General features: G+C 38.0%; 1 protein-coding gene across 3 annotated transcripts in view; it reads left to right on the forward strand.

The window, feature by feature from the left end:
* The window catches only part of gfus.2 (GDP-L-fucose synthase, tandem duplicate 2), a 22155-nt gene extending 11614 nt beyond the window's left edge, over positions 1 to 10541 (forward strand). The window contains exons 1-9 of one of the 3 annotated variants that reach the window (XM_016551186.1): positions 5011 to 5042; positions 5569 to 5683; positions 5776 to 5904; positions 6392 to 6465; positions 9495 to 9628; positions 9708 to 9839; positions 9949 to 10028; positions 10246 to 10345; positions 10449 to 10541. In XM_016551186.1, the coding sequence (XP_016406672.1) occupies positions 5636 to 5683; positions 5776 to 5904; positions 6392 to 6465; positions 9495 to 9628; positions 9708 to 9839; positions 9949 to 10028; positions 10246 to 10345; positions 10449 to 10504 (753 nt within the window). In that variant the 5' untranslated portion in view covers positions 5011 to 5042; positions 5569 to 5635 and the 3' untranslated portion in view covers positions 10505 to 10541. Of the gene's footprint in view, positions 1 to 5010; positions 5043 to 5568; positions 5684 to 5775; positions 5905 to 6391; positions 6466 to 9494; positions 9629 to 9707; positions 9840 to 9948; positions 10029 to 10245; positions 10346 to 10448 lie in introns of those variants that run through there. The other 2 variants (XM_016551185.1, XM_016551184.1) reach the window with 2 other exon arrangements.
* Positions 10542 to 14791: the final 4250 nt, after the last annotated feature.

Below are 14791 nucleotides of genomic sequence, written 5' to 3' on the forward strand. Positions count from 1 at the left end.
CAGATGGGTTTAGTACAAACAGGGATAAAACGTATCCTATGCCCACGATTAAATATACTGCTGGATCTTTAATATTGTGTGCCTGTTTTACTGCCAGGGGTCCTGGACATCTTGTTCAGATGCATAGCTTCATGGATTCTATCAAATACCAAAAGATAAAAAATCTAAACCTGACTGCCTCTGTTAGAAATCTTATAATGGACCGTGTTTAGATCGTTCATCAGGACAATGATTCAAAACATACATCAAAATCAACACAAAAATGTGTCACTGAGCACAAAATGAAGCTTTTATCCCCCTGACCTGAACCCTGCAGAAAATGAGTGGGTGAACTGAAGAGAAGAAGCACCAACATGAAGCTGGGAATCTCAAAGATCTGGAGAGATTCTGGATGAAGGAATGCTCTCTGATCTCTTGTCAAGTGTTCTCCAAACTCAGAACTGTTATCTTGGGAAAAGGACGTTGCAATAATTGGGTGCCAATAACTGTGGCTAACGTGAACTAGAGAAAAACATTTATTTCATAATGTGAGTTTCCCCCACTTTCCATTGTTTACTTCAATGAAAGGTTAGAATGTTGTACATTTTTTGAATGAAAGATCAAAAGGATAAACAATGCAGATTTATTTTCACAGCCGCCTTTGCTCATATTCACCAAGGGTGCCAATATTAGTGGGTGGCACTGTATGTAGCCTACTGTATAATACGCTTGTATGTGAAACAATGCTTTTCTATATGAAGGAGTTTTGGAATATTTATGGTTTCCCGAATCACACAGAAACCTGAACCCTCAGTATTATATGGTCAAGACTGTTCGCTCATCTTATTCAGCTTCATACAGAAGGCAGATTTACAAAACCTAAAGAAAAGGGAAAAAATGCAAAAAGTGTATTCTCTTTCCAGAGAGCAAACATGAAGAATAAACGAAAAATAAACTGTAAATTGCATAATGGTAGCATTTGTTGTACTGAACTTAATTTTAATTCAAATATGCACTCTAAAAAATGCTGGGTTAAATATACCCCAGCGCTGGGTTAAAAAGGGACAAACCCAGCTATTGGGTTGTTTTGACCCAGCGGTCAAAACAACCCAACCGTTGGGTCAAAACAACCCAATAGCTGGGTTTGTCCCTTTTTAACCCAGCGCTGAGTTATATTTAACCCAGCATTTTTTTAGAGTATGTGCTAATGCGATTATTTTAATTACTGTAGTACATTTTTTTGTTCCAATTTCGAGGTGAAATATTACCCGGACGTTTCTTCCTTTGCCCTCCAGGTATGTATACCTGAAATGTAGGTGTGTGTATCCATAAGCCAGTCAGCTGAGAGCATTGTGATCCTGAAGGAAAAGTTGTTCCTATTTCCACAGAACTCGCAGAGCGAGAGGAAGCAATAGGCAGCGAGCCAGAGACCACACACACCGGAGAGCAGGTAACTTACTGCTTTCTTCAAATATTAACAGATCTAAAACACGAGTATGTGACAGTTTGTTCCGTTTAGACCCTAGCAGTTGCCGTTGTTTGCATAAAATCTTTTATCTTGTGCTTTAAGTGTTTATAACAAGTTCATTCTTTGTACTGGATTTCTAGGCGTTGTATTTCATGTCGTGTTTTCATTCACCTTAACCTGGGCGAGTCTCGCGACTGAACTTTGGCGCTAATAGGGTCTTAATAACGCGTCGAGACCAGCGGTCAAAGTCAGGATTTTCTTTAGATTATACACTAAATTTCGGTTTCTTTTTCACCAAACCCTATCGGGTACCCCCACACGGCACGTGTCGCATTCTGTGGTAATTTTGCGTTTAAAATCTCCTTTTGTGGTGCAAAAAATAAAGAAAGGGCATAAGGCATTATAACAAAACCAGGGCCAGCGAATTGCTTAATTAAAATTTTTGGGTGAAGTAGTATCCCTTTATAGTCTGCGCGACTTGTGCATTCATTGATATACAAATAAATAATTATAAGGAATGTTATGTATAAATCCCGCATGAGTATATTTCTAGTGTTTTTTGGCATAAATGCAGAAGTTGATACCCATCAGTGATGTGTTCTCGTGTTGACTTACAGGGTGTGTCAGCTGTTAAACTTGCTTTACAGGTTCAGCTGTCTGGTTTCATTGTGAGCCGTAGACATGAAGAGACAGAAGAGCTGCTTTTACTGAGATCATACGAACCTGTAGAAAAATGGTGCTATGGTACGATAGCGAAAATATAATCTTTGTCAGTACTGTGGTTTCCAAAACAAATATGGCATTTCCATGGTTTTGTTTTGAATGGAAATTCACCAGGGGGTCTCCCCAGGGGGCGCTAGAGCGCGACAAGAGCATGTGGTTATATCCTGGTACTGACTATGTTATTAACATGTAAGAGCGATGAAGAAACATGGATGAACGAGCGTGGCGTGCTTGATGATCATGAAAAGCGCATAGTAAAATGCATATTCCAGTTGCTGAGCCACCTTCAGTGCCGGTGTGAAAAAACACACCTGGACATCGTTAAATCAGTATTAGCTTATACTGTGCCAAGTATGCTTTCTGTGTTGCCAAGCAATCATTCTGCTAAACATTGCTGAATAAAGACGGAAGTCACCGCTACAATAATTTCAATCAGGTTCCAACTTAATAAAAGTTTCCCCTGGTATCATTTTTAACCCGTAGCCTATTTCTGTCGACTGAACCAACCATGCCATTAATTATGAATTAATCATTTGAGTCGGCCTTTTCTTTTCACTAAACTGGCCAAGCGGGTTTGCACAGTCCATTCGCATTCGTTTGCCCACTCTCCCGATGAATCACCTGAAGCGGTTTCTCGGTCAGTAAAACAGACGGTATCGAGATCCTCAAGAACACAGAGAAGCAGCAGCGCTGGACGAAGTGGATATTTCACCAATAAACAACTGAAACAAAAGGCTACTTTCTGAGAGGTAACGGATAAGATCAAGCTATGTCATGTGAATAAGAGTCCATTCACACTTGAACCCCCGGTTTCACAGACAAGGCTTAGTCCTAGACTAAAATGTAAGTCTGAGCTGTTTCATCTGAAAGAAACTTGCACTGACTGATCTTAAATACAGTATATCAGTGCCTTTGTTTGGTCTCAAGATGCATGCCAGTAATGTTTTTTTTTTCTAAGGTGCGTTTATAAAAATGACTAAATGTCCTAATTGATCTATGACCTAATCCTGGTTTAGTCTGTCTGTTAAACCAGTGTTGGTTAAACCAAAGTGTTATTGTGTCTACTCGCGCTGCTCTCAATTGTTTTCCTATGTGAACATGCACTAGGTGGGTTTGTTGTACAGTTTTGTTGCTTTTTGCATTTCTGTGCCATTTTTAAAATGTTTAAAACATGTACCTGAGCTGTTGCTTATCATCTGGTCTGACGAGTCTCAAGTCTTAGGAGTTACATACTGTGCAGTCCTTCAAGGCTTGACAAAAGAAAATGAGAACCTCTCTCTGAGCTGTTTTTTTTTTTTTAAACATGAATCTAAGGTGCGTTTATAAAAATGACTAAATGTCCTAATTGATCTATGACCTAATCCTGGTTTAGTCTGTCTGTTAAACCAGTGTTGGTTAAACCAAAGTGTTATTGTGTCTACTCGCGCTGCTCTCAATTGTTTTCCTACGTGAGCATGCACTAGGTGGGTTTGTTGTACAGTTTTGTTGCTTTTTGCATTTCTGTGCCATTTTTAAAATGTTTAAAACATGTACCTGAGCTGTTGCTTATCATCTGGTCTGACGAGTCTCAAGTCTTAGGAGTTACATACTGTGCAGTCCTTCAAGGCTTGACAAAAGAAAATGAGAACCTCTCTCTGAGCTGTTTTTTTTTTTTTAAACATGAACACCCGCGCATTTTTCACTCATGTTCATCATGACAGTGTACCTTTTTATCGATAACGGACCTCATGAAATTTCGCCAAAAATATTGCACCACAACTTCATTTCTTACTATCAATAAATTATATAATTTTTGTTGCTCTGTTTATTTACCTGTCCATGTAGTAACCGTTTTATAAAAGCAATAAGCCACATGAAACCGTGGTTAACAATTTTTAGAACAGCAACCTTTTGTTCTTTAACAACCCATTAGCTGTTGTAAAATCACTGTACACCGCAGCTTCTCGCTTTAATTAGTTAATCGTATGTATCTGAATACTGGATCCGTGATTGGGTCTTAAAGTGACAGCAGCCTAAAATACACCCGCCGCAATTTATGTATAGTATTGAATACTAACTTACTAATATTCCTACTTGAAAAATACCGTTTATTTCATTTGTATATTTGTTCTATTTTGTTTGTAAATATATCAAAACTTAATTTTTGATTAGTAATATGCATTGCTAAGAACTTCATTTGGACAACTTTAAAGGTGATTTTTTTCAATATTTTGATTTTTTGCACCCTCAGATTCCAGATTTTGGATCCGTGATTGGGTCTTAAAGTGACAGCAGCCTAAAATACACCCGCCGCAATTTATGTATAGTATTGAATACTAACTTACTAATATTTCTACTTGAAAAATGCCCTGTTTATTTTGTTTGTGTATTTGTTCTATTTTGTTTATTTGCCACCATTTCTTGTAATTTGCTTATTTGTTTTTATTATATTATTGATTTTACTGACCAAATAATTGCTTGTAAACTTTTTACATATTAGGCTGTTAGTTTTTACTTTGGTATCGAAATTTAAGGAGTTTGGCACCATCAATCATATGTGTCCCTGGAGCACAAAAGCAGTCTTAAGTCGCTGGGGTATATTTGTAGCAATAGCCAACAATAGATGATGTATACATCTCAATTTCAAAAAATTGACCCTTATGACTGGTTTTGTGCTCCAGGGTCACATATACATTGTGTCAGAAAGGAGGCCCTGTTTAGACAAATTCTTGATTATTACAGTAGTTCCTGTTTTCACATGTGTTTTAACCCCTGAAGTGTTCATCAAACCCCATCTCTCTCTCTCTCTCTCTCTCTGTCTGTCAGATGAACGGGTCAGTCGGGCCGTTCCCGTGACATGGATATTCCTGTCATCCAAAGAGACCAATCTTGTGTAAGAAACACTCATCAGACGTCACACACATAACACAATCATTAAAATATGCCATAGCACATATTGTATAACATGCATTTTATACATAATGTAAGCATTCAATAAGAACTTTACATTAATCAGAGAATCGCAAGAAGCAAATCACACCAAAAGAGCTCCGCCCTCTGCCATGAAGCACCTAGAATGGCATTGAGTCAGTCACCCTATGCTCTGAATTTGAAATATCTGTGTAAATATGAATATTTTGCAACGAATGTAGGATATGTTGTTTCTATATATACAACCAACATCTTTATATAAATAGTTTTATATTCATCCATCATTTTAATTTGATTATTTGCAGTGCTTCACAAGATTTTTTCACTAATCATTAATGTTCTTACTTGGCTAGTAGCACTTCAGCTCATGAAGTTGGTTAATAAATGTCCAGAAGGGGCAGAGCTGGAATTTAGACAAAGAAGAAGCTCCAACTTAAGTGCTTTTATTTGTGTCACAATGGTAAATATATTTACACGTGCTGCTTTAGGAGCGCTGAAGAGACGAGAGCAGCCTTCGAGAGACATCGTCCGACACACGTTATTCATTTGGCCGCCATGGTGGGAGGACTCTACAGAAACATGAGACAGAACCTGGACTTCTGGGTAATTATTAACATTAAATGACAAGGTTGGAAATATCACTGTTAAATGATTGCACTGACCGTATATTGATTGTATGGGCTTCTTGCTTTCAGAGGAATAATTTGCACATCAATGACAACGTGCTGCACACGTCTCAGGAGTTCGGGGTGGTGAAGGTCGTTTCTTGTCTGTCTACGTGTGTTTTTCCAGATAAAACCACCTACCCTATAGATGAGACCGTGGTAAAGCACACACACACACACACACACACACACACACACACACACACTAAATGGCAGATGTTCCAGACAGTATGTGTTTACTGTTCCCTTAAAGTGCTCACACAACGAGTCATGAGTCATGTTCCTTGATCTTTTGAAATCCATTCATTCATCTCAAATTTCCTTAATTTAACTGAAACTAAGCTGTAAAAATGAATTTTTGTCCTAAAGAACATTAGGATACATTACCGCCCACATTAACGTGTCAAAAATGCTTGCTTGCTGTTCACAAACTCACATCACAGTGAGGTTATGAGGAATAGATAGATACAATCATCCCCAAACAGCAGAGAGAGAGTGAAGAATTGTCATTAAAAAATTGGACCTAATAGCTATTTAAAATGCATGATATGAGAAACTGAAGTAAGTGGATGTATGATTGGTTTCATGAGCCTGTTTGCATGAATTGTGTAAAATACCCTTGTGTTTCTCCCTTTCTGTGTGTCAGATGCACAACGGTGCCCCGCATGAGTCTAATTACGGTTATGCGTACGCCAAACGCATGATTGACGTCCACAACAGGTCAGTTCTGCTCTCTTAGTGTCACTGGTTTTGAGCTGTTTTTTTGGGGGGTGATTCTCATGAAAACATGTCTGGATTACATTTCTAAAGAAAATACTGTCATCATGCTTTTGTCTGCATGGCTGTAGTTTGACATCTGGGCTGTTGGTGCCAGACCGTGATACCGGGTATTCAGGTTTCTAGGTTTCACATTATACATTCACACGACCTGTTTAAATAGTCTTGTCTTGATCTTGCACATCAGTTACTAGGGTGACCATCTGGTTACTGCTCTGTTGCAGGTCAGTAGGTGTGATAGATTTGCTAACAGTGCGGGACAAGTGTGAGAGAGATATATTTACTATCGTTATACTATGTAAATATTGATTTACATTACTTAGAAAGCCTAACTGGCATTATGTTGGATGATAAGGATTTAAATGGTCAATAAGCTTTGTTAATGTTTACCTGCTCGGTGACTGGCAGTCAATTTGCCAAGGTTCAAGTGATACAAATGTAATTTACTCTATTCAGTCTACTAAATATAATGAACTTGCAATATTGATTTACATTACTTGGAAAGCCTAACTGGCATTATGTTGGATGATAAGGATTTAAATGGTCAATAAGCTTTGTTAATGGTTACCGCTCGGTGACTGGCAGTCAATTTGCCAAGGTTCAAGTGATACAAATGTAATTTACTCTATTCAGTCTACTAAATATAATGAACTTGCTAGTAGATAAAAATCACATTTTATATTAAAATAAATTTCCTTAAGTAGCAAGTTTATTTACTTTTATTAGACTTTATTAGTATCATTTCTACCTCTGTGGAGGGGAAAGGGCCAGATAGCCCTTCAAACGAAGATTTTTTCGGGGACCACACTTCAAACGAAGGGATATGAGAATTATCTCAGCATAAACCGGCTACACTGGCAACATGGCTGCTCGAGTGAACAAAAAGACCCATAAATGTAAGCATTTTTGGCATTAATAAAGATTTTAATTTAAGGTAATCATTTGTTTTATGTTAAATTAAATTGTGTTTTCATATTTACGGTCATGCACTGTAAAAAAAAAAAATCCGTAAAATCTACGGTAAAAAACCAGCAGCTGTGGTTGCCGGAATTTTACCGTAAAAAATACGGTAGCAACATTTTAGGTTTTACGGTTACGGCAATGTTACGGTTATTCACTGTAAATTATATGGTCTTTTTCACTTCCAAAAACGGTATACTACCGTAAAATTACATGTAATGTCCAATACAGTTTTTCACCGTATATAGTAGGGGAATTTACCGTTAACCATTTAACAGGTTTTTATTGTAGCATTTTTACAGTCGTTTACTGCTAAATTCACGGTCATTTTTTACAGTGTGTTACTCAAAGAAATGTTTGCAAAAAAATCGCTAACATTAAATCATTACTGACTGCATGATAGTGCCACAACATATTTTCATGTCTGATCAGGGGTAGGTGAAGGGGTAAAAAGAGTTGGTTATTATTATTAAGTCTCTTTCCGGCTCAGACTGCATTGGTTAAGCTTATGGGTCTGTCACGTGATGAACGAACGACTCGAAAAACCCGAAGACTCGAAACAGGTGAACTACTTGACTAATTCCAGTGCAGAACCTATAGGATGTTGCGCATGCGCGACTCCCCGAGACGACTCGTTCTTCCCGAGTCACATTAAAGATTCGTTCAAAATGAACGTTCAAAATGAACGAATCGTTCAAGAACGACCCATCACTACTTCCCAATGCTTTCAAATTGTGTTGGAAAACATTGCAATATCATGCGATCGGATCCTGGATGTCCTGTTTACCTAGAGCAAAAAATGCAACTCTATGAGGATTATCTCAAGATCTAGACGTGGTGTTATGTTTGGGCTCGTTTGAGTAAAGAACACTTGCTGTAAATAAATCTATGTGATCTACTATGGTTTACTAATGTTTGATGAAGCTACAAACCAAAACGCAGCTTACATGTACTGGTATTGTTTGGTCGAGACCGTTTCAGCAATATGACGCAAGGCTGTCTGTTACGTACGATGCTAAACAGATCACATTTTCAAGTAAAGTCACATTTTTATTTTGAATTTAGGCATATTGGAATTTTGGCTCACATTTTTGGCCTTTTTCTCTTTCAGCCAAAACAATGGCGTTTTTAGTATTCAGTTTTTCCCCCCAAACCGAACACAGCACATACAGTTTCTGTGATTGTACAAAGCATGTGAATATTTAATAAGACAAGTGGCATTAGGTTTATTGTTTGTTTGTTGTTTAACAATTCATAGTTTACGTTCATAATAACTTCCCTGGAGGGCAAAACATCCATAGAACTGCAGTACAGGCCTGTCATTTTCCATCTGTTTCAAACAATGAATATTTAAATCACCTCTGGCAAGACAAAACAAAGATATGTGAACAAACTGGAAGTTTTGGGCACTTGCATACGTATACATCACCTGCTGCAGTATTTAAATCACTAAATGAAAGCAGACATCTGGACAGATTTGATATACAAACAGGATTTGGAAAATGATTATTGTTGAATGATTTTTACATATTAACTACTTCAGGTGTATTACTTGCTTGCAAGCTAAATAGCTATTCTGTGCATTTTTTTTTTTTTTGCAGTTAATGCGTAAATAAAACATTCATTAAACATTCACAATAACCTTTGTGCTTTGTTACCAGAGCTGGGTAGATTACTTACAAATTGTAGTCTGTTACTGGTTATGTGATGAAAATTGTAACATAATCCAGGTTACTTGTTTTAGGTAATGTAATCTGACTACTTTTAGATTACTTTTGTAAATTTTAAATAAGTTTGATTTAAAATTTAACATACCATCTTGATATAAAAAAGCAAAGAGAAAGAAAACATACTGCATTTTTTTATTAAATGCATTAAAAATTATTACACCAGGGTTTCCTGGGCTTAATGTAAGAACTGCGGTGGGTTTGTGAGTTGCTAAAAAGCTGATAATTAAACCATAAAAATGTATTTTATTTGTTTACCTTGTCTTGTGTGTGTTTGTCGATTAGGGCATTATTTCAGCAGTATGGTTTGAAATACACAGCCGTCATCCCCACCAACATGTTTGGACCCCATGACAACTACAACATTGAGGACGGTCACGTGATGCCGGGGTTGATCCACAAGACGTACCTGGCGAAGAGTGAGACACGTTTAACTCACAATCACATTCAGAGCGTCTCACATGTTCACAGGGTAAATGTTGCGTGTTTGTGTCGTAGAGGAAGGTAAACCTCTGCAGGTCTGGGGTTCGGGTCGCGCTCTGCGGCAGTTCATCTATTCTCTGGATCTGGCTCGTCTGTTTCTGTGGGTTCTGAGGGAGTACGACGAGGTGGAGCCCATCATTCTGTCAGGTACTCCAGCTGTGTTTGATATCACACGTGTTGGGTCTGTTTCATCAGAGCTCATTGGTTGATCAGATATCAAGATCATGTTTCTCTTTTTCTTCGTTTCTTTGTCTAGTCGGGGAGGAGGATGAGTTGACTGTAAAGGACGCTGTGGACGCTGTGGCCGAAGCATTCGGGTTCGAAGGGGAAGTTATTGTATCCTTTCACACACAAACAGTGTCTGCAGATATTTTTACAGTTGATAAGAGTCTTCCTTCTGTGCAACACAAGATGAGATATTCTGTAGAATTTCCAGATTGTTCTTAAGCTGTTGAGCTTCAAAAAGCAATATAAAAGTAGTCCACGAATGAACTAAACCTCAAAGCATTCGTTCACACAGACTTACAGATGAACCTTAACTAAGCGCTCTCAGTATGACACTAGCAAATCAGACGGTCAGATCAAGAAAACCGCCAATAATGCCAAACTACGCAAATACCTGCCAGACTTCAAGTTCACGCCGTTCAAACAAGGTGATCAGCACAAGAGATTCAGCATTTATGCCATGTTTTTAATAGTAGTAAAAAGTAGTGACCCAAAACAAGAATTTTTATTGAAACTTTTCTTTTTTTTCAGCCGTCAAGGAGACGTGTGATTGGTTTGCGGCCAATTATGACTCCGCCCGTAAATAAAGATCTTCGCATCTGATTGGCTGTGGGGAGTTTGAACGCTGTTCAATGCTGGAAAACCAAACCATGACACTTCCAACAACCCTTGATAATTATTAGGAAGACAAAATCATTGGACACTGCCACTGAAGATCAACTTTAATGTTTTTCTCAATGTGCAGTCACTAATTCCATCATTCTGACCATCTTAAACACCTCTGATTGGCCATTCCGTTCAAGAAATCAACAGATATATCGATGACTGGCTACATTACTCAACACTGCAAAAGCGTTGACGGGATTATTTATGTTTGTGACGTATAACAGCGTTCTCAAATCGCATTTTTGAGACTATCTTTGGTACACCTCAGTTTTAAGGAGAAAATGTTCAGATGAAAGCTAAATTTGCACATGGTTTGTCTTTAAGCATATTAAAAGCATCACACAGACATGTAAACAGAGTTAAAAATGTGATTTTTTTTGGCACAGGGGGTCTTTAAGAATTTTATTTGTGCTCTGTACTGTGACTGGTGATGTACATTTTCTTTTGTTTTTACTGGTTTGTCAATCAGGGTATTTTCTGGGTTTATTTTCTAATGACATGTAGCTACTGTACGTTTTTACAATACACTCGTATTTAAAATAATGATGTTTAATGTGCTTTTTCTATATGTATAATTTTTTGAATATTTTAAGGGTTCCCACATAATGCGATTTTTGCATTTCCAGCATTTAGCAAGTTTATATTGTGGTTTACACAAAACAAAGTCATGAAGATAAGTGTGATATACAAATATAAATCAAGAAAAATCAGGAAGCTCTAAAATAAATTTTAAAAATAATTTTACACTCAAAGGATCTTAGAATTTTTAATATGTGTTTTGAACCTTCCCATGCATTTTTTTTTTTACCATCACTTCATTTCCTGAATTCTGCCTTGTGGCTCATAGAAGACAGGTTACAACAAAATGCAATGTTAACTGGTTTTGGATACCACATGGACACTGGATGAATGGGATCTGGTAAAGAGGCTGAATCATTTTGACCAAATATGTTTTTGGTATTTGAGCGGTTTAAGTTCGGAAGCTAGTAGGTAAAAATTCAGTATTTTCTACACGCTAAAAAATGCTGGGTTAAATATAACCCAGCGCTGGGTTAAAAAGGGACAAACCCAGCTATTGGGTTGTTTTGACCCAGCTGTTGGGTTCAACAACCAACCCCCCGCCCCCCCGTCAAGATTACTGTTATAAACATGAGCCATGTCTAAAAGGTAAAGAGGGAAGTGTGTCTACACTTTATAGCAAAATCTTCAGTATTTCTCAGAGGTTGGGTTTCAGTACTAGGACCGTTACTTTTCACGCTTTACATATTACCCTTGGGAGATCTCATCAGGAAACATGGTGTTAGCTTTCACTGTTATGCTCATGATACTCTATATTTCTTTGCGGTCCGACGAAACATACCAATTTGCAATGACCTGCAATGACCTAGAACACTGTCTAACACTTGATGGCTGCTCTGTCAATTCTTCGTCATCAGTTAGGAACCTAGGTGTGCTATTTGATAGCAATCTTTCCTTCGAAAGCCATGTTTCTAGCATTTGTAAAACCAAATTTTTCCATCTCAAAAATATGTCTAAATTATGACCTATTCTCTCAATGTCAAATGCAGAAATGTTAATTCATGCATTCATGAGCTCAAGGTTAGATTATTGTAACGCTTTATTGGGTGGTTGTTCTGCACGTGTAACGGGACGAAAAAGACGGGAGACGTGCGGATCCATATGCAAGGCTTTTATTCCTAAGAGTGGTCAAAACAGGCAGGGTCAAACACCAGCAAACAGGTACAATCCAGGGCGAGACAGAAGAGCAATCCAATAAACAGTCCATGGTCAAAAACAAGAAGGCAAGGCAAGGCAAGACAGAGACTCGGAATAGGGTACAGGCTAAACAATACTCGGCAGAGAATGGTTGTTTTAGTGAGTGTTATATAGTGAATGTGTGATTGATGACAGCTGTGTGCACATATTAGCCCGGTTCTGTTAACACTGCACTGGTTCCCTATTAAACATCATATAGATTTTAAAATCTCGCTAATTACTTATAAAGCCCTGAATGGTTTAGCACCTCAGTATTTGAGTGAGCTCATATTGCATTATAGTCCTTCACGCTCGCTGCGATCTCAAAACTCTGGCCATTTGATAATACCTAGAATATCAAAATCAACTGCGGGCGGCAGATCCTTTTCCTATTTAGCGCCCAAACTCTGGAATAACCTACCTAACATTGTTCGGGAGGCAGACACAAAGCCCTGAATGGTTTAGCACCTCAGTATTTGAACGAGCTCTTATTGCATTATAGTCATGTCCGCTACGATCGCAAAACTCTGGCCATTTGATAATACCTAGAATATCAAAATCAACTGCGAGCGGCAGATCCTTCTCCTATTTAGCTCCCAAACTCAGGAACAATCTACCTAATACTGGCTACGTTTACATGCAACCAAATACTCCGTTTGTAATCAGATTGACGGCTCAATCGGACTGAAAACACCTTAATTGATCCGACTGAGCTCGATCGGAATGAAATTCCGACACACTCTGTCAGTTTAAATCTAGATTAAAAGCCCATCTCTTTAACCTGCCTTACACATAACACACTAACACATTTCTAATATTCAAATCCGTTAAAGGATTGTTAGGCTACATTAATTAGGTTAACCGGAACTGGGAACACTTCCCATAACACCCGATGTACTTGTTACATCCTTAGAAGAATGGCATCTACGCTAATATTAGTCTGTTTCTACCAGATGGTGGATCAGCACCTAGAGATGACCTCTACAGCCCTGAATGTCAGCAGAGATCAGGACAACTAGATGAGCCCCAGAGACAGATCCCCAGTGAAGACCTTGTCACCAAGATGGTGATCAGGACAAGACCACAGGAACCAGTTGAGTCCTCTGCACAATCTGACTTTGTTGCAACCTAGAATTAAACTGCTGGTTTCGTCTGGCCAGAGGAGAACGTCACACTATTTCGATACACTATTTGCCTGTTTAATACTGTAAAGCTGCTTTGACACAATCTGCATTGTAAAACGTGCTATATAAATAATGGTGACTTGACTTGATCCACTCAAATCAGTCCCTCATTTGCTTATCTATGTTAACGCATTTGGCAAGATAGCCGTTTATACCATTAATGGGTCAAAAAGTGAATTTATGTCACTTTCTAAGCATATACATCCTAATAAGTTTAGTTTTTTGCCTTTCAAAATAGTTAAGGATCACTTCACTTATCTTGGCCTAGAGATTACAAAGAATCCTAAGCATTTAAACTGAATTTTTAAAATCATTCCACAATTAGTTAGTAAGCCAAAGATGAATCAATTTGATGAATGCGTTATGTCAAATCCAACCTCTAGACATTTGATTTGTTAATGCCTTCCTGATGACTGTGAACACAAGCCACTTTAAAGAAGCTTGGGCCAAGGATCTTGGTGTAGACCCATCTGATGAAACATGGAATGAACGTCTTAGTAGGATCCAATCAGTGTTCGAACTATAACGTGGACTTTGGGGGAGCCCACTTGTTTTGTTTTGTTTTTATAACAGGTATTATTCCAAAGTTATATAGCATTGTATATGTTTTATACTAAATAATACATATACAATGCTATATTTTCTCCAATATGTGAAACACATAAAGTGACAGAGCGACATCTGTTCTGGTTTTGTCCTAGTCTGTTTGATTTTGGAGTGGCATTTTTGACTGTTTTTCAAAAGGTTGCAAAGCCTGATCCCGTTCTAGCGATTTTGGGGATTTCTGAGGTACTGAACACTTTCTCAAGCTCTCAACAGCAATTATTGTTGCTGGGTATGGCCCTTGCAAAAAAGAAAATACTCTTAAATGGGAAATTTTCAGATGCTCCTTTCTTCAAAACCTGGTTGTTTGAGCTGTTCCATGTTATACGATTGGAAGGTATACTTTTATTTGAGCCCAAACTACGTTGTTGATACCAAGCTGTATGGCAACCCTTCCTTGATTTCCTCAAGCATGTGTAATCTACTTCATTCTGCAATATTTCAATAATCTGTATCAGTTACATTTTGTAATGTATCAGTTACAAAATATTACTACTTACTTTTAAGGCCCTAAATGGGAGTCTTGGTAGTTCCTAGGATAGCAAAGTCCACTAAAGGAGGTAGAGCTTTTTCATATTTGGCTCCCAAACTCTGGAATAGCCTTCCTGATAACGTTCGGGGTTCAGACACACTATCTCTGTTTAAATCTAGATTAAAGACACATCT

Source organism: Sinocyclocheilus rhinocerous, unplaced genomic scaffold (genome assembly GCF_001515625.1).
Source record: "Sinocyclocheilus rhinocerous isolate Xijiao unplaced genomic scaffold, SAMN03320098_v1.1 scaffold555, whole genome shotgun sequence".
Taxonomy (NCBI): Eukaryota; Metazoa; Chordata; class Actinopteri; order Cypriniformes; family Cyprinidae; genus Sinocyclocheilus; species Sinocyclocheilus rhinocerous.